At 47.7% G+C, this 20,217-nt stretch overlaps 1 protein-coding gene across 4 annotated transcripts in view; it reads right to left on the bottom strand.

Moving 5' to 3' along the window:
• The window catches only part of SPOCD1 (SPOC domain containing 1), a 493,492-nt gene that overhangs the window by 75,513 nt on the left and 397,762 nt on the right, over positions 1 to 20,217 (bottom strand). For 3 of the 4 annotated variants that reach the window (XM_063954236.1, XM_063954233.1, XM_063954235.1), the window contains exon 12: positions 12,189 to 12,278. The exons of the other annotated variant lie outside the window; for it this stretch is intronic. In XM_063954236.1, the coding sequence (XP_063810306.1) occupies positions 12,189 to 12,278 (90 nt within the window). The remainder of the gene's footprint in view (positions 1 to 12,188; positions 12,279 to 20,217) is intronic. 4 annotated transcript variants of the gene reach the window in all.

Raw genomic sequence — 20,217 nt, forward strand, 5'->3', positions numbered from 1 at the left:
CACCACAACAGGTTGGTTAATGTGAAAAGCCGACACAACCTTTGGAAGGAACTGCTGACGTGTCCGGAGCTCAGCTCTATCTTCATGGAAGATCAAATAGGGGCTTTTTCAAGACAAAGCCCCCAACTCCGATACACGTCGAGCAGAAGCTAAGGCCAACAAAGTGACAGCCTTCTATGTGAGAAACTTGACTTCAACCTCGAACCAATCCGATTGGAGAAACTGTAACACCACGTTAAGATCCCAGGGTGCCGTAGGCGGCACAAAGGGAGGCTGGATGTGCAGAACCCCTTTCAAAAAAGTCTGAACCTCAGGGAGGGAAGCTAGCTGTTTCTGGAAGACTATGGATAAGGCCGAAACCTGGGCCTTTACGTATCCCAACCTCAGGCCCATATCCACACCCGCTAGCAGGAAGAGGAGAAACCGTCCCAGTTGAAACTCCACTGTAGGAAACTTCTTGGATTCACACCAAGATACATACTTTTTCCAAATGCGATGGTAATGTTTAGATGTTACTCCTTTCCTAGCCTGTATCTGGGTAGGAATAACTTTGTTCGGAATGCCTTTCCGGGCAATCATGTGGCGTACAACCTCCATGCCGTCAAACATAGCCGCGGTAAGTCTTGATAAGCGAACGGCCCCTGTTGTAACAGGTCCTCCTGAAGAAGAAGAGGTCTCGGATCTTCCAGCAGTAGACCCAGAAGATCCGCGTGCCAAGCCCTTCTTGGCCAGTCCGGAGCAATGAGGATTGCCTGAACTCTTGTTCTCCTTATGAGCTTTAGAATCCTTGGAATGAGTGGAAGGGGAGGAAACACGTACACCGACTGGAACACCGACTGAGACACCGCAGCATCCACTACCACTGCTTGCGGGTCTCTCGACCTGGAACAATACCTCCGAAGCTTCTTATTGAGGTGGGAGGCCATCATGTCTATCTGAGGAACCCCCCAAAGATGTGTCACTTCCGTGAACACCTCTGGATGGAGGCCCCACTCTGCTGGATGGAGATCGTGTCTGCTGAGGAAGTCCGCTTCCCAGTTGTCTACTCCTGGAATGAAAATTGCTGATAGCGCCAACGCGTGTTTTTCTGCCCAGAGGATGATTCTTGTTACCTCTGACATTGCAGCTCTGCTCTTCGTTCCGGCCTGACGGGTGATGTAGGCCACCGTCGTTACATTGTCCGACTGTACTTGAATGGCACGATCTCGCAGAATATGCGACGCTTGGAGAAGACCGTTGTACACAGCTCTTAGTTCCAGAATGTTTATTGGAAGATTGGATTCCAGACTTGACCACCTTCCTTGGAAGGTTTTATTTTGAGTGACTGCGCCCCAGCCCCGGAGACTTGCGTCCGTGGTCAGAAGGATCCAGTCCTGAATCCCGAACCTGCGGCCCTCCAGAAGGTGAGACATTTGCAGCCACCAGAGAAGTGAAATCCTTGCTTTCGGCGACAGACGTATCCTCAGGTGCATATGTAGATGAGACCCCGACCACTTGTCTAGGAGATCCAGTTGGAAGGATCAAGCACGAAATCTTCCGTACTGTAGAGCCTCATAGGAGGCAACCATCTTCCCCAGTCCACCGTCATGCTGAGGACTTTTAGGAACCAGAAGCAGGCTTCTGGTCCTGGGAGCCTGCAGGTGCAGGCTTTTTGGATTTTGCACGCCCACCTCTAAAGAAAGTGGTAGGGGGCTTGGACTTTTTTGTCTTAGCGGTCCGAAAGGACTGCGATGCGGATGAAGAAAAGGGTTTCTTCGTAGAAGGCGTAGCTGATGGAAGGAACGGTGACTTACTCGCGGTTGCCGTGGAAATCAACGCATCCAACGCTTCCCCAAACAGAGACTGACCTGTGTAGGGTAGGTTCTCCACACTTCTCCTGGATTCCGCGTCTGCCGACCATTGACGTATCCAGAGTCCCCTGCGAGCTGAGACAGACATGGAAGATATCCGTGCATTCAGCGTACCCAGGTCCTTCATGGATTCCACCATGAACCCCACAGAATCTGTATATTACGTAAAAACATTCAATGTCACTTCTATCCATTGTATCTAAGTCTTCTAGTAACGTGTCTGACCACTTTACTATAGCTTTTGAGATCCATGCACAGGCAATAGTAGGCCTTAATGCCACCCCTGAAGCCATGTATATGGATTTGAGCGTAGTGTCAATCTTACGATCAGCCGGTTCTTTTAACGCGGTAGATCCAGGGACAGGTAAAACCACCTTTTATGACAGTCTGGAAAAATACGCGTCAACTATGAGTGGGTTTTCCCATCTTTTTCTATCCTCCTCAGGGAAGGGAAAAGCAACCAGAACCCTCTTGGGGATCTGGAATTTTTTCTCCGGGGTTTCCCAGGATTTTTCAAATAAAGCATTTAGCTCTTTAGACGCAGGAAAGGTTAGCGGGGTTTTCATATTGTCTGTGAACTAAGCCTCTTCAACCTGCTCAGGTGGTGTGTTAGTAATGTTTAACACATCTCTAATGGCCTCAGTCATGAGCTGCACCCCCTTAGCCAACTTTCAGAGAAACACAGAGCTTGGAGCCAGCACACACACAGCGCTTAATAAGGTAGATAAAACAAAATACCTGTCGCTGACTGTGTACCCTTAATAGACTACACAGGAATTTAGAGCCTCCCCTTCCCCCCTTCTACAACCCTTTGTACCGCACAGGATAGCTGGAGTCGTGTGGAGGGACAGCTCTCCCTGTCAGCGTCTCTGTGTCTGGATCTGCAGGGGGGGAAATGGCACTGAACGCTGCTGGGTGCGCTCTGAGGAGAAGCTCCGCCCCCTGACACATGGCGCTGCTTCCAGCTTTTACATCTTTATACTGGTTTGAGGTATGGTGCTGGCAGCGTTACCTAGGTTCATGACAGCCTGAGTGACCAGTGTAGGGTATAGGCGCTGGCTCAGGGCGCCCCTCATAGCGCCGCACTGTATACCGCTGAGCCTCTGGAGCGCAGTTAGTACTGCGCTCCCACCCTGTTGCCGCCATCTTCACACCAGCTCCCCGCTTGCCGGGGCGCCGGTGACTCACTCGCCACCGGAATGTTCTGGCTCTGTTAGGGGGTGGCAGCAAGCTGCGAGAGTGAGCGGTCGCCTGGGGTGGCTAACGATCATCACCCTCAGGAGCTCAGTGTCCTGTCAGCGGAGATAGTGGCCATTAACTTCTGAGAGTTGGACACTACTCCCCCCCTAAGTCCAACGAAGCAGGGAAGCTGTTGTCAGCAGCCTCCCTGTGCCTAAACTCTAATGAAAAAAATAAAAAAAACTCCTATGGAGCTCCCCTAGCTGTGACTGGCTCCTCCGGGCACATTTTCTAAACTGAGTCTGGTAGGAGGGGCATATAGGGAGGAGCTAGCCCACACTATTAAACTCTTAAAAGTGCCAGTGGCTCCTAGTGGACCCGTCTATACCCCATGATACTAATGTGGACCCCAGCATCCTCTAGGACGTAAGAGAAAGTGACTGAGGACTTCTTTTTTACATTAAAATAAGATTCCTCACACTCCTCTGACACCTTATCAGGAATTTGCAGAACATCTCTGATAGCCTCTGTAAGAGCCTCTATTCCCTGTGACAGAGTGGTATCCCCCCCTCCAAATCCACCTCACCCTCCTCCATGTCTGACTCGTCAGCGTCAAAGACAGATCGTTTTTGCGGCCAAATGGGAGGGGATTGAGACGCTGGTTTGGGGACTGAGTCTCTATTCATAAACTCATCCACAGTCTGTCTGAAGTATTGTGTCTCTTTCTCATTGCGGGATAATTTCATAGAAATATTGGAGATCATTCCCTTAATGGAATTAACCCACTGCGGTTCAGCCCCGCTATTCTGGGAAGGTGCACTGCTCTGAGTACCCAGTAGTGAGCCCCCTGGTGAAAAGGAACACTCCGCTGTACAAGAAACACACTCTTTGCCTGACATAATGTAAATGTAGCTGTACACACACAGAAAAAGGTTAAGCACAATTAACCGACAAAGAGCACTTCAGGGAGACACAGAGTTATTTGGAGTCAGCCCCCACCATGCCCTTATCGCTAATGCCAAGCTTAGCCGGTTCGCAGACTAAGTTCCCTGATAGGGGACTTACTACACTAATAATCGCTCCCCCCCCCCCCTCCTGCTATGACCCTCTGGTGCAGCTGAGGTAATCTGGAGTCTCTCCAGAGGAGCTGCGCGTCCCTCTCAGTTAGCGTCTGTGTCCACTGCAGAGGGAAAGTGGAGCTGGTGATCTGCTGGATCCGCTCATAGTGAAGGCCCGCGGTTTTCCGCTTTTTATATACTGGCTGACGTAATCTGGTGCTTAAAATGGAGAAAAAACGGCTGTTTATGCCAGTGTGGGTACTGTATACAGTGTACTGAGACGCAGCTGTGTACTGTGTCTGGAGACGCATTCCGTCCCGGTTAGAAGCCGTGCGTCTCCGTACCCTCATGCCGCCATAATGGCTGGCGCCCCGCTAACTGGGACGCCGGCTAAGTACTCACCAATCTTCATTCTTCTGGCTCTGTTAGGAGTGGCGGCGTGCTGCGGGAGTGTATGCTCGCCTTGGTGGGGCTTGCGAATAGTTCCCTCAGGAGCTCAGTGTACTGTCAGCGGGGAACGGGACCATTAACCCTTCAAGAGGTTGCCACCCCCCTCTCCCCCCTAAGTCCTACGAAGCAGGCAGGCTGGTGCCAACCAGCCCTGCCTGAAAATAACAAGCATATAAAATAAATGCAGAAAACTTTTCAGGAGCTCCTCCGGGCACATTTTCTAAACTGAGTCTGGTAGGAGGGGCATAGAGGGAGGAGCCAGCTCACACTATCAACTTTTTAAAGTGCCCATGGCTACTAGTGGACCCGTCTATACCCCATGGTACTAAATGGAACCCCAGTACCCTCTAGGACGTAAGAGATATAAATAAACACGTACGGGGTATAGCTGAACAAGTACAAATGATCATGCATCAGCAGTCTGGGAAGTGCCCTTCAAAGCACAGAAGATCACTCACATGATTTTGGGAAGAACTGGGTTTCCACATGCAGAGTTTTCTTACTACCAGCCTTTAAGTCTTGGATACCAGAAGGTGGACAACACCTCTCCAAAAAAAACATATACAAAACTTGATTGTAGCCAAGAGGTTGAAAAATGTATGTTCATGTAGATTTAGATGTGTTCTGAAGAGTGTTTGCACTCAGAGACAATTCAACCTAACAGGTTCTAGATAAAGCTGCTACCAAGGTTCTTTCTGACTGTAAATAAGCATTACAGACTTATACAGGTTGAGTATCCCATATCCAAATATTCCGAAATACGGAATATTCCGAAATACAGACTTTTTTGAGTGAGCGTGAGATAGTGAAACCTTTGTTTTTTGATGGCTCAATGTACACAAACTCTGTTTAATACACAAAGTTATTAAAAATATTGTATTAAATGACCTTCAGGCTGTGTGTATAAGGTGTATATGAAACATAAATGAATTGTGTGAATGTAGATACACTTTGTTCAATGCACAAAGTTACAAAAAATATTGGCTAAAATGACCTTCTGGCTGTGTGTATAAGGTGTATATGTAACATAAATGCATTCTGTGCTTATGGTAAGCAATTATTCCAAAATACGGAAAAATCCGATATCCAAAATACCTCTGGTCCCAAGCATTTTGGATAAGGGATACTCAACCTGTACATAAACAATTTATCCCCACAAAAAATAATAATTTACTCACCGGTAAATCTATTTCTCGTAGTCCGTAGTGGATGCTGGGTACTCCGTAAGGACCATGGGGAATAGACGGGCTCCGCAGGAGACTGGGCACTCTTAAAAGAAAGATTAGGTACTATATCTGGTGTGCACTGGCTCCTCCCTCTATGCCCCTCCTCCAGACCTCAGCTAGGGAAACTGTGCCCGGAAGAGCTGACATTACTAGGAAAGGATTTGGAATCCAGGGTAAGACTCATACCAGCCACACCAATCACACCGTACAACTTGTGATAACTATACCCAGTTAACAGTATGAACAACAACTGAGCCTCATTTAACAGATGGCTCAGAACAATAACCCTTAGTTAAGCAATAACTATATACATGTATTGCAGAAAATCCGCACTTGGGACGGGCTCCCAGCATCCACTACGGACGAGAAATAGAATTACCGGTGAGTAAATTCTTATTTTCTCTGACGTCCTAGTGGATGCTGGGTACTCCGTAAGGACCATGGGGATTATACCAAAGCTCCCAAACGGGCGGGAGAGTGCGGATGACTCTGCAGCACCGAATGAGCAAACTCAAGGTCCTCCTCAGCCAGGGTATCAAACTTGTAGAATTTTGCAAAAGTGTTTGATGCCGACCAAGTAGCAGCTCGGCAAAGTTGTAAAGCCGAGACCCCTCGGGCAGCCGCCCAAGAAGAGCCCACCTTCCTCGTGGAATGGGCTTTTACTGATTTAGGATGCGGCAGTCCAGCCGCAGAATGTGCAAGTTGAATCGTGCTACAGATCCAGCGAGCAATAGTCTGCTTTGAAGCAGGAGCACCCAGCTTGTTGGGTGCATGCAGGATAAATAGTGAGTCAGTTTTTCTGACTCTAGCCGTCCTGGAAACATAGATTTTCAGGGCCCGGACTACGTCCAGCAACTTGGAATCCTCCAAGTCCCGAGTAGCCGCAGGCACCACAATAGGTTGGTTCAAATGAAACGCTGATACCACCTTCGGGAGAAATTGGGGACGAGTCCTCAATTCTGCCCTGTCCATATGGAAAATCAGATATGGGCTTTTACAGGACAAAGCCGCCAATTCTGACACACGCCTAGCTGAGGCCAAGGCCAACAGCATGACTACCTTCCACGTGAGATACTTCAACTCCACGGTCTGAAGTGGCTCAAACCAATGTGATTTTAGGAAATCCAACACAACGTTGAGATCCCAAGGTGCCACTGGAGGCACAAAAGGGGGCTGAATATGCAGCACTCCCTTAACAAACGTCTGAACTTCAGGCAGTGAAGCCAGTTCTTTTTGAAAGAAAATAGACAGGGCCGAAATCTGGACTTTAATGGATCCTAATTTTAGGCCCATAGTCACTCCTGACTGTAGGAAGTTCAGAAATCGACCCAGCTGAAATTCCTCTGTTGGGGCCTTCCTGGCCTCACACCAAGCAACATATTTTCGCCATATGCGGTGATAATGTTGTGCTGTCACATCCTTCCTAGCTTTTATCAGCGTAGGAATGACTTCATCCGGAATGCCCTTTTCCATTAGGATCCGGCGTTCAACCGCCATGCCGTCAAACGCAGCCGCGGTCAGTCTTGGAACAGACAGGGCCCCTGCTGTAGCAGGTCCTGTCGGAGCGGCAGAGGCCAAGGGTCCTCTGAGATCATTTCTTGTAGCGCCGGGTACCAAGTTCTTCTTGGCCAATCCGGAACGATGAGTATAGTTCTTACTCCTCTCTTTCTTATTATCCTCTGTACCTTTGGTATGAGAGGAAGAGGAGGGAACACATAAACCGACTGGTACACCTAGAGCGTCGTCACTAGAGCGTCCACAGCTATCGCCTGAGGGTCCCTTGACCTGGCGCAATATCTTTTTAGCTTTTTGTTGAGGCGGGACGCCATCATGTCCACCTGTGGCCTTTCCCAACGATTTACAATCAGCTTGAAGACTTCTGGATGAAGTCCCCACTCTCCCGGGTGGAGGTCGTGCCTGCTGAGGAAGTCTGCTTCCCAGTTGTCCACTCCCGGAATGAACACCGCTGACAGTGCTAGCACGTGATTCTCCGCCCATCGAAGAATCCTTGTGGCTTCTGCCATCGCCATCCTGCTTCTTGTGCCGCCCTGTCGGTTTACATGGGCGACCGCCGTGATGTTGTCTGACTGAATCAGCACCGGTTGGTCTTGAAGCAGGGGTTCTGCTTGACTTAGGGCATTGTAAATGGCCCTTAGTTCCAGAATATTTATGTGTAGGGAAGTCTCCTGACTCGACCACTGTCCTTGGAAGTTTCTTCCCTGAGTGACTGCCCCCCAACCTCGGAGGCTTGCATCCGTGGTCACCAGGACCCAGTCCTGAATGCCGAATCTGCGGCTCTCGAGAAGATGAGCACTCTGCAGCCACCACAGCAGAGACACCCTGGCCCTCGGGGACAGGGTGATCAGCCGATGCATCTGAAGATGCGATCCGGACCACTTGTCTAACAGATCCCACTGAAAGATCCTTGCATGGAACCTGCCGAAGGAAATTGCTTCGTAAGAAGCTACCATCTTTCCCAGGACTCGCGTGCAATGATGCACCAACACCTGTTTTGGTTTCAGAAGGTCTCTGACCAGAGATGACAACTCCTTGGCCTTCTCCTCCGGGAGAAACACCTTCTTCTGTTCTGTGTCCAGAATCATGCCCAAGAACAGCAGACGTGTCGTAGGAATCAGCTGCGACTTTGGGATATTCAGAATCCAGCCGTGCTGTTGTAGCACTTCCCGAGATAGTGCTACTCCGACTAACAACTGCTCCTTGGACCTTGCCTTTATAAGGAGATCGTCCAAGTACGGGATAATTATAACTCCCTTCTTTCGAAGGAGTATCATCATTTCGGCCATTACCTTGGTAAATACCCTCGGTGCTGTGAACAGACCAAACGGCAACGTCTGGAATTGGTAATGGCAGTCCTGTACCACAAACCTGAGGTACTCCTGGTGAGGTCGGTAAATGGGGACATGTAGGTACAGTAAGCATCCTTGATGTCCAGTGACACCATAAAATCCCCCTCTTCCAGGCTTGCAATAACCGCCCTGAGCGATTCCATTTTGAACTTGAACTTCCTTATATAAGTGTTCAAGGATTTCAAATTTAGAATGGGTCTCACCGAACCGTCTGGTTTCGGTACCACAAACATTGTGGAATAGTAACCCCGTCCCTGTTGAAGGAGGGGAACTTTGATTATCACCTGCTGAAGGTACAGCTTGTGAATTGCCGCCAGTACTACCTCCCTTTCCTTGGGAGTAGCTGGCAAGGCTGATTTGAGGTAACGGCGAGGGGGAGACGCCTCGAACTCCAGCTTGTATCCCTGAGATACCACTTGTAGAACCCAGAGATCCACCTGTGAGCGAACCCACTGGTCGCTGAAGTTCCGGAGACGGGCTTCCACCACACCTGGCTCCACCTGTGGAGCCCCAGCGTCATGCGGTGGACTTAGTGGAAGCAGGGGAGGATTTTTGTTCCTGGGAACTGGATGTCTGGTGCAGCTTTTTCCCTCTACCCCTGCCTCTGGGCAGAAAGGACGCGCCTCTGACCCGCTTGCCTTTCTGAGGCCGAAAGGACTGTACTTGATAATACGGTGCTTTCTTAGGCTGTGAGGGAACCTGAGGTAAAAAAGTCGACTTCCCAGCTGTTGCTGTGGATACGGGGTCCGAGAGACCGTCCCCAAACAATTCCTCACCTTTATAAGGCAAAACTTCCATGTGCCTTTTAGAATCAGCATCACCTGTCCACTGCCGAGTCCATAATACTCTCCTGGCAGAAATGGACATTGCATTAATTCTAGATGCCAGCCGGCAAATGTCCCTCTGTGCATCCCTCATATATAAGACTACGTCTTTAATATGCTCTATGGTTAGCAAAATAGTATCCCTGTCAAGGGAATCAATGTTATCTGACAGGGTATCAGACCATGCTGCTGCAGCACTACACATCCATGCTGAAGCAATAGCAGGTCTCAGTATAGTACCTGAGTGTGTATACACAGACTTCAGGATAGCCTCCTGCTTTCTATCTGCAGGCTCCTTTAAGGCGGCCGTATCCTGAGACGGCAGTGCCACCTTTTTTGATAAGCGTGTGAGCGCCTTGTCCACCCTAGGGGATGATTCCCAACGCAACCTGTCCGTTGGCGGGAAAGGGTACGCCATTAGTAACCTCTTAGAAATCACTAATTTCTTATCTGGGGAACACCACGCTTCTTCACACAATTCATTTAACTCATCAGATGTCACTGGCTGCTTTTTCTCCCCAAACATAATACCCTTTTTAGTGGTAACCGGGTTAATGTCAGAAATGTGCAACACATTTTTCATTGCCGTAATCATGCATCGGATGGCCCTTGTGGATTGTACATTTGTCTCATCCTTGTCTACACTGGAGTCAGACTCCGTGTCAACGTCTGTGTCTGCCATCTGAGGTAGCGGGCGTTTTTGAGCCCCTGATGGCCTCTGAGACGCCTGGGCAGGCGCGGGCTGAGATGCCGGCTGTCCCAAAGCTGTTACGTCAGCGAACCTTTTATGCAAGGAGTTGACACTGTCGGTTAATACCTTCCACATATCCATCCACTCAGGTGTCGGCCCCGCAGGGGGCGACATCACACTTATCGGCTCCTGCTCCGCCTCCACGTAAGCGTCCTCATCAAACATGTCGACACAGCCGTACCGACACACCGCACACACACACAGGGAATGCTCTGACTGAGGACAGGACCCCACAAAGTCCTTTGGGGAGACAGAGAGAGAGTATGCCAGCACACACCAGAGCGCTATATAACAGAGGGATTTACACTAACACAAAGTGAATTTTCCCCCAATAGCTGCTTATATCACCTTTTGCGCCTAAATTTATGTGCCCCCCCTCTATTTTTTACCCTTCTCGTAGTGTATACTGCAGGGGAGAGCCTGGGGAGCGTCCTTCCAGCGGAGCTGTGAAGAGAAAATGGCGCTGGCTGTGCTGAGGAAGATAGCCCCGCCCCTTCAGCGGCGGGCTTCTCCCGCTTTTTTAATAATATTTATGGCGGGGGATTAGGCACATATACAGTTTATAACTGTATTATGTGCATTTTGCCAAAAAGGTATACATATTGCAGCCCAGGGCGCCCCCCCCCTGCACCCACCAGTGACCGGAGCGTGTGGTGTGCTGTGGGAGCAATGGCGCACAGCTGCAGTGCTGTGCACTACCTTATTGAAGACCGGAGTCTTCAGCCGCCGATTTTCTCCTGGTTCTTCCGTCTTCTGGCTCTGCAAGGGGGACGGCGGCGCGGCTCCGGGAACGGACGATCGAGGTCGGGCCCTGTGTTCGATCCCTCTGGAGCTAATGGTGTCCAGTAGCCTTAGAAGCACAAGCTAGCTGCAAGCAGGTAGGTTTGCTTCTCTCCCCTCAGTCACTCGTAGCAGTGAGTCTGTTGCCAGCAGATCTCACTGAAAATAAAAAACCTAACAAATACTTTCTTTTTTAGTGAGCTCAGGAGAGCCCACTAAGTGCATCCAGCTCTGGCCGGGCACAGATTCTAACTAACTGAGGTCTGGAGGAGGGGCATAGAGGGAGGAGCCAGTGCACACCAGATATAGTACCTAATCTTTCTTTTAAGAGTGCCCAGTCTCCTGCGGAACCCGTCTATTCCCCATGGTCCTTACGGAGTACCCAGCATCCACTAGGACGTCAGAGAAATAAATGATAAAAGAAAGCATTCTCTGGTCATGGCGATAGGACAAAAATAATGAAATGAATGGAATTATAACTAAAAGCTCAAACGTTTGATTTGTGTACTATCATACATGAAACACTTCTGCAATATCTATAATTTGTTCCACAAAATGTGCAAGCTTTGTGAGAGCTATTTCTGATTCTAACATTATGATGAAGGGCAATGCATAAATTATAATGTCATCTAATAATTGGAAACAGATAAATGCGGGAAAACATACCCCCCCCCCCCCACTCCCGATGCTGCTTAATAAGAGTGAACTCAATGTTTTCAATCTATTTAAAACTGAACTTAGCCTTTAAAATATCTTAGGCCCTCATTCAGCATGGATTGAAATTGTGCAAATGCAATCCATAGTAATGCAAATGCAGTAGGAGCAGTATACACACCTCCGTGCTGCATTTGCGATCGCAGCACTGCGACCGCGTCGCAGCCTAGGATCAAACATCGCGACCGATGTTCATCTGTGAGAGCGAGCTGAGTAAGCCATGCAAAGCAGTCCTTGGCCTTGCCACTCCCGGAAAATGTGGGAGACACGCCCCCATTTCTTGCAATGCTGGACATCCCTGTCCCTCCCCCCGAATGCCTCTGCCTGTCAATCAAGCAGAGGCATTCACAATACTGCGATGCAATCGCAAGATCCATTCTGCGCATGCACAGAACGATACCTGCACAGTTTCCCGATAATTAGGAAACTGCACAGGGGATCAGATACGCGATCCATCATGAATAACCCCCTTAGTGCATTGTTCAGTACCTTAGTGCATTCAGGCCAAATAAGATCCATGAATTCCCAGACAGATTCTGGACAGATTAATCCATTGTTTGTGATGATCTTTGGTAATTCCTAAAGACACAAAAAAAAGCTAAATGGATGACTGGTCTGTGTATCATATATTAGAGTTGCATCTGTGCATATATTTTAGAGTTGCAGCTCACTCCTAACATTAATGAATATTATTTAGTTCAGTAAAATATAACCCCTTAAATATAGTACACGTACCTCTGGTCCCAAGCATTTTGGATAAGGGAGACTCAACCTGTAATATCAAATAGCGGGTTTACTTTCTGGGGATGTTCCTTGCCATGCACAGCCATTTCCCGTACAGATCTGTCTTGTACCACTCTTTAATGAGACAAAACACTTCCAATAACCAGTGTATTGTACATTGGGGGTCATTCCGAGTTGTTCACTCGTTATTTTTTTTCCGCTACGGAGCGATTAGTCGCAAACTGCGCATGCGCAATGTACGCAGCGCTCCTGCGCCAAGTAAATTAGCACAAAAGTTTGGTATTTTACTCACGGCGTAACAAAGTTTTATCATCGTTCTGCTGATCGTAGTGTGATTGACAGGAAGTGGGTGTTTCTGGGCGGAAACTGGCCGTTTTCTGGGAGTGTGCGGAAAAACGCAGGCGTTTCAGAGAAAAACGCGGGAGTGGCTGGAGAAACGGGGGAGTGGCTGGGCGAACGCTGGGTGTGTTTGTGACATCAAACCAGGAACGAAAAGGACTGAGCTGGTCGCAATGGCAGAGTAAGTCTGGAGCTACTCAGAAACTGCGGGGTAATCGTTACGAGAAAATTTGCGAATCTTCGTTCGCAATTCTGCTAAGCTAAGATACACTCCCAGAGGGTGGCGGCTTAGCGTGTGCAATGCTGCTAAAAACAGCTAGCGAGCGAACAACTCGGAATCACCCCCCTTATAAAAATAGGATTTTAATACCTACCGGTAAATCCTTTTCTCTTAGTCTGTAGAGGATGCTGGGGACTCCATAAGGACCATGGGGTATAGACGGGATCCGCAGGAGACATGGGCACACTACAAGACTTTTACTGGGTGTGAACTGGCTCCTCCCTCTATGCCCCTCCTCCAGACCTCAGTTAGAAAACTGTGCCCAGGGAGGCGGACATTTCGAGGAAAGAATTTATTGATTAAACACAGTAAGTGTCATACCAGCTCACACCACGAACATACCGCAGAACGTGGCATTCAAAAGAATACCAGCCCACGGCATGAACAAATACACAGCCACAAGCTGATAGAATATGTAACACAACCAGTGTGTCAACACAACCAATAGTAAGACACCGCTTGCCATGGCATGCACAACGTCAGCAACAGCCTGACAGAAAAGAAACACCACAAGAGTGTAACCAGAACCAATAACTGCAGACAGGGTACGCACTTGGGACGGGCGCCCAGCATCCTCTACGGACTAAGAGAAAAGGATTTACCGGTAGGTATTAAAATCCTATTTTCTCATACGTCCTAGAGGATGCTGGGGACTCCGTAAGGACCATGGGGTTTATACCAAAGCTCCTGACCGGCGGAAGAGTGCGGACGACTCTGCAGCACCGATTGAGCAACATAAGGTTCCCATCAGCCAGGGTATCAAACTTGTAGAGCTTAGCAAAAGTGTTTGAACCCGACCAAGTATCCGCTCGGCCAAGTGAAACCACAGAGACTCCTCGGGCATCCGCCCAAGAAAAGCTCCCCCTTCCTAGTAGAATGGGTCACCACCGAATTCGGTAACGGCCTTCCAGCCGTAGAACAAGCCCGCCGAATAGGATCACATATCTAGCGTGTAACCGACTGCAGAGACGCAGGCGCACCAATCACGCTAGGAGCATACCGGACAAACAGAGCCTCTGTTTCCCCAATCTGAGCCAAATTGGCGACATAAATATTCAAAGCCCTGACTACATCAAGAAAACTTGAATCAGCCAATGCTTACGTAACCACAGGCATCAAATAGGGTGGTTTCTGCGAAACACCTAAACCACTTTTGGCAGAACTATTATCCGAGTTCTCAATTTCGCTCTTTCCACCTGAAAGATCAAACAGGGCTCCTGTGAGACCCAGCCGCTACGTCCGACACTCGCCTTGCGGACGCCAAAGCCAAAAGCATGACCACTCTCCAAGAGAGAATTTTTTAACACAACCTTTCATAAAGGTTCCAATCATTGTGACACTAGAAACTCAACGCCATGTCAAGGCCCCACGGTGCTAATGGGGCACAAATGGAGGTTGGATGTGCAGTACTCCTTCCACGAATGTCCGAACTTCCGGAAAGGTCGCCAATTCTTTCTTGAAAGAAAATTTATAAGGCCAAAACCGCACTTGAACGGGGCCTAACTTTAGGCCTGCCTGGAGAAGAATGACCCAGCTGAAGCTTCCGTAGTAACCTTCTTGGACTCACACCAGGACACATATTTTCTCCAACCACGGTGGTAAGGCTATGCCTTTACTTCTGTTCTAGCCTGAAGAAGAGTGGAAAGACTTCACTGGGAATACCCTTTCTGTCTAGGATATGGCGTTCAACAGCCACGCCGTCAAACGCAGCCGCGGTAAGTCTTGATACACGCCCTGATCTTGCTGTAACAGTTCCTCATGTAGAGGAAGAGGCCAGGGATCTTCTATGAGTAAATCTTGAAAAACTGGATACCAAGCCCTCCATGTTCAGACCGGAACAATGAGGATCGCCTGAACATTCGTTCGTCTTACGGTTATCACCTTCAGAAGAGTGAAAACGGAGGGGACACATAGACCGACTGAAAACACCCAAGGTGTCCCGAGGACGTCCACTGCTATAGCCTGAGGCGGAATGAAATTGACGAATTTACTGTCGAAAAGCACTGTTGTCGAATCGACATTTTTCAATTGAATATACTTTTGTAGAAAAGCCGCATTTTTAACATTGCAGACATGTCGAATTTGTCAACTGTCGAATTTCAAAAAGTCGAATCTGAAAAGTCTGTTTTTTTGTCGAAAAGTACTGTATTGCATTGTCGAATTTATTTTTTGTGTAGAAAATGCCCCGTTTTTCGACATTTGCGGCAATTCGACCGCAATTGCATATACCCCATAGTCTCCTTCAGGATGTTGGAAAACTGATCCAATTTTTAATTATTCTTTACCTTAGGTTTCACAATTTTTATTGAATTCAGTATACCAAATGGGACATCAAAGCTGATTATATATCTTGAATTTTATATTTTCATTTTATGTCGTTTGTCAGTTATACGGGTTTTGAAAATCTAAAAAATCAACAAATGTTGGCACTTGTAAGCATATAAAACCCAATTTTCTAAGGCCAGAATTAAGATATTTTCAAAATAAAACCCATAACAGGCTTTAATTTGGTATACCACATGACAAGGTTTAAGGAAGTCAATATTTATAGATCAAAGAAGCAAATATTTATAAAAAGTGCCTCCCATTTCACTTTCTAGACTATACTACAAAATTAGTAAACAGAAAAATAGTCAATGGTCAATATACTAAAATAACAGTAATGGTCAACACCTCTTTTTCCAAATCAATGAACTGACAATGCATGCAAGACCTAATCTCTATTAACACAAGAGCCCTGGATCTTCATGATTTAAAATTTGTCAATACAATTCAAACTGATTTAAAATATTGGAAGTTTTTTTTTTTAAATGTTATTCTTCAACTCCAGAGGAAAAAAAATCAACTTACATTATAATGCATCCTTACATGTTGCGGTCTACAAGGTACGAGACAGTTGATGAAAACAATTTATGGAAGAAAAAAATGCTTTAAATGTTAAGAATATAATAATCCAACAAAATGTCATTTTTTAATGAAAATAATTTGATATTTAATGGCAATATAGTACGAGAAGAAGGAAGCCCGACACACTTACAGGTCCAAACACTCATAAGATGTGGACAGAGGAACCGGGAGCTGAGCAAAACCCCGCAAGTCAGGTGTATCAGGGGGTGGCCTGTGTCTCCTATGGATTCCAAAGAAAACGACTTAAACAGGTAAGAACATAAATCTCCTTTTCTTCTTCATGCCATAGGGGACACAGGCTTCACAGCGGGATGTCCCACAGCTATCCCCCCTAAGGAAGGAGGCGCTCCTCATCTGCGCTGGGAAACCTTTGCCCAAAAGCCGATTCTGCAGTAGCGAAGGTGTCCAAACTAAAGAATTTGACAAACGTGTGGGTAGAGAACCATGTGGCCGCCTTGCAAAGCTGATCTGCAAAGGCACCACGTGAAGCTGTCCAAGAAATTCCCACCGACATAGTGCAATGAGCCGTCACCACAGCCGGGGCAAGGAGGCCCGCCACAGTGTAGGCATGGCAGATGGTCAATCGGATCCACCTGGCTAAGGTCTGTTTCGAAAGCCAGCCAGCCCTCAGTTTGTAAAAGTCATAGAGGACAAAAAAGGGCTATTGTATATTTGTGTAAAAAGTAGCATCTACAGGTTTTTTTTTCTAATTTTGACTGTATATCTGTATGCAGTTTCTGAGTCTGCGGACAAAGTATGACAGAACTTGTTTTGGGAAAATTAGAAAAAAAACTGTGGATGCTAATTTTTACACAGCTATAATGCAACTTTTTACACAGATATACAATACAAGTGTGACTTTTCAAATTATAAGAGTCTTATCTTTATAAGACTGAGTTTACTGTACTTCTTCCTGGGCCTCCCCATTGCTTTAATAGGCAGACTCATCCACCACCACCACTAATTCCACCCCTTGTGAGACTTGTGATTTTACGGACTGGGTATACTGCTTAGTAAACGACAAACACAACATGGCCGGTAGACTACTGTATGCAACTGAACGGCTCCTACTGGCTTTGGTTGGGGGAAGGGAAACCCAGAAGGCACGTTCATTTGTAAGGCATGTAAGCATTGTGCATCAAGAGATGCCTGGCGTGAGTTAGCCGTCATTTGCTGGGCAGCTCTGCTAACGTTGGGCGTCTTTTCTTGCCATAAATGCATGTTATATACATCGCTATGCAAATAGGACAAACAAGCTTCTGATGATTAAAATGATATGCGGTATGCCTATATTAAGTATGAGAATGCAAATGTATCTGCTAACAAAATTTTACGTAAGTATTTTTCTGGAAATCATTGTAGCATTTTGTATGCAAATACAGCCGGACTCGCACACTGAATATAGGCATGTTGCATATCATTTTACTCAGCAGAAGCTGCTTGTGCATTCTATTTGCATAGTGATGCATATAAGTTGCATTTATGGCAAATGTTAAAGAGCTGCCTGTCAACGGACTGCTTACTCATGCCAGGCATCTCTCAGTGCATGTACAATGCTAATATGGCTTACAAATGAATGTGCCTTCTATGTTCCCTTTGTCACGATCCTGACTGTAGTTTTCATATTTGGTGACTTACCTCTGCCATCCCTGTCCTGGATCCTGCATCTTTCTGCTCACTGGGATAAACAGCTTGCCAATACCATGAGTTTCCTGAGTCCTGAGTTCTCTGCCTGGAAGATAATAGTTAACGAGCTCCACCTGTGGTGATTAATCTTCTGTGTGAGTCTGAATTCAGCAAACTGTAGTTTAGGCCTAAAAGCCAGCATCCTCTGTTTGTTTGCAGAAGTTCAGGCTTCAGTGTTCTCTCAGCCTGCTAGGCCTCACTCCACATTACAGCCTAGTCTAGAGTACTCACATGACAGTGACTGTTCACCTGACCCAGAGCTGTCCAATCCTATGCCAGCCTGAGACTCTCTTAATCACCTGACACTGCTCACCAATCACCAAGGACCAGGAAGTATAAGTCAGGAGACTGAGTTGGAAACTCTGCCAGTTCCTTGTGTCACAAACAGCTCTGTGTGAGCTTTGAAGCTGAGCTCCCTAAAGGTAACCCTTGTACTTCAGTTCCTGTAAAAACTCTGTTCCTTTGCTACCCAGTTTGGATTACATTTGTGTTACCATTGATATCCAGTATTTCTACAGTTTCATCTTACAGGCACAGTTGCAGTATTCCATAGTTTCATCTTAAAGTCACAGTCGCAGTATTCCACAGTCTCAACTTAAAGGCACAGTTGCAGTATTCCATAGTTTCATCTTAAAGTCACAGTCGCAGTATTCCACAGTCTCAACTTAAAACCACAGCTGCAGTATTCTACCGTCTCATCTTAAAGTCACAGCCGCAGTGTTCTTCAGCCTCGTCCTAAAGTCACAGCCACAGTCATCGTTCTACTTTCAGCTGCGTTTCCAGTTATATCTGGTACCAGCCCGGATTACAGTTGCATCCCAGTCTCACCGGTAACCAGCCCGGTTCTCAGTTTCACCAGTAACAGTCTGTCTTACTATCTCGCCAGTAACCTTGAGTACATAAGCACCTACTCCTGTGACACTATATCCAGTACAGTCTCACCTATACATTCATCATCCTGCTATCAAAGTCCCTGGTGATCCAGTGGTCAGGATACGGCTTCCTCTGCCGAGGCCCGGGTTCGATCCCCGGTCAGGGATTGCTCCTTCTTCTCACCGATTACTACAGACTAGCCTAATATTCACATAGTCCTCCAGTTGCCCGCACAGACTTCACTAGCACTGGGTTCACAAAAACCACAGTCATGACAGTAGGAACTGGCCTCATGGACCCGGCCGAAAGTGTTTGTCTGACGCAGGACCTCCTAAGCAATATTCAGGACGCTTGGAGGGTTTGGAGTCGACTCAGCATCACTTGGCACAGTGTCTGCAGCGGAACTTCTCCAGAGATTCTCGGACTTTCTGCACTAAGACTCCTGACAAACTGCAGATTTTCTACCAGATGCTATTACAGTTACAAGAACTTTTGTCTAGTATTCTTTCTGTGATGCCTGATCTCTTTAGGAATACTACCAACATTGTTGATTCTGTTTTGTCCCATCCAGTTACTAAAGTCTCTTCCTCTGTGCAAGGAAAAGTTGTTCATAAGAGCTATCCACGGCCCAAGCTCTCTGAAGCTGAACGTCAGCGTCGTAGGGAGCTACACCTCTGTCTTTACTGTGGAAATTCTGGTCATTTTGTTAAGGATTGCATTTTTCGCAAGCCTGGAAATGGTGACAAATCTCAGTATCATAGCGCTCATGTCTACAAGTCATCCACAGTAGCCGATCCTGCTACTGCTGATGGGGGTGTCAAGAAGGCTACTCTGAAAGAGACTCAAATTTATGACTGGGGACCTGTGATTAAAAGACCATATCCCAAGTTGGGTGTCCAGAAAAGAATGTTCAAGCCATTTAAAGTCAGAGGAGTCCGTGTCTTCAGCCCAAGGAGGGGCGTCCGTGTCTACGGCCCAAGGAGGGGGCGTCCTTGTCTACAGCCCAAGGAGGGGGCGTCCGTGTCTACGGCCCAAGGAAAGGCATCCATGTCTACGGCCCAAGGAGAGCCGTCTGTGTCTACGGCCCCAGGAGGGGGTTCAAAGCGTCCAGCCCCAGGAGGCTGTTCAGAGCGTCCAGCCCCAGGAGGGGGTTCAGAGCGTCCAGCCCCAGGAGGGGGTTCAGAGCGTCCAGCCCCAGGAAGGGAAGTCCAAGTGTCCAGCCCCAGGAGGGGGTTCCGAGTGTGCAGCCCAAGGAGGGTTATCCAATGTTCAAGCTCTAGTAGGAGCATATGAGTCTTCCACTCAAAAAGGAGTATCTGATCTGTCAACCCCAGGAGGGGTGCTGGAAATAACAACCCTGAGAGAGGTGTCTGATTCGTCAACCCAAGGAGGGGTCACCAGTTTCAACCCCAAGGGAAGTATCCAGAGTCAAGTTTCCAGATGGGAATCTTTGTGCTACAGATGCAGTTATGAACTCCTGTTTGCCGTCTCCCGAGAGCACCACCATGTTGGCATCCAGCATGGTTCAGGTCCAGGATGGACCATCTGAACACTTGGATTCTACTCACTCCAGTTCCAGCCAGAATCCGTCTTCTCCGGTTTCAGCCGGTCCAGCAATACTCCAGGCCCAGCCTGGCCAGTCCGTCCCGGTTCCAGCCGGTCCAGCAATACTCCAGGCTCTGCCTGGTC

The sequence above is a fragment of the Pseudophryne corroboree genome, chromosome 2 (genome assembly GCF_028390025.1).
Source record: "Pseudophryne corroboree isolate aPseCor3 chromosome 2, aPseCor3.hap2, whole genome shotgun sequence".
NCBI lineage: Eukaryota > Metazoa > Chordata > Amphibia > Anura > Myobatrachidae > Pseudophryne > Pseudophryne corroboree.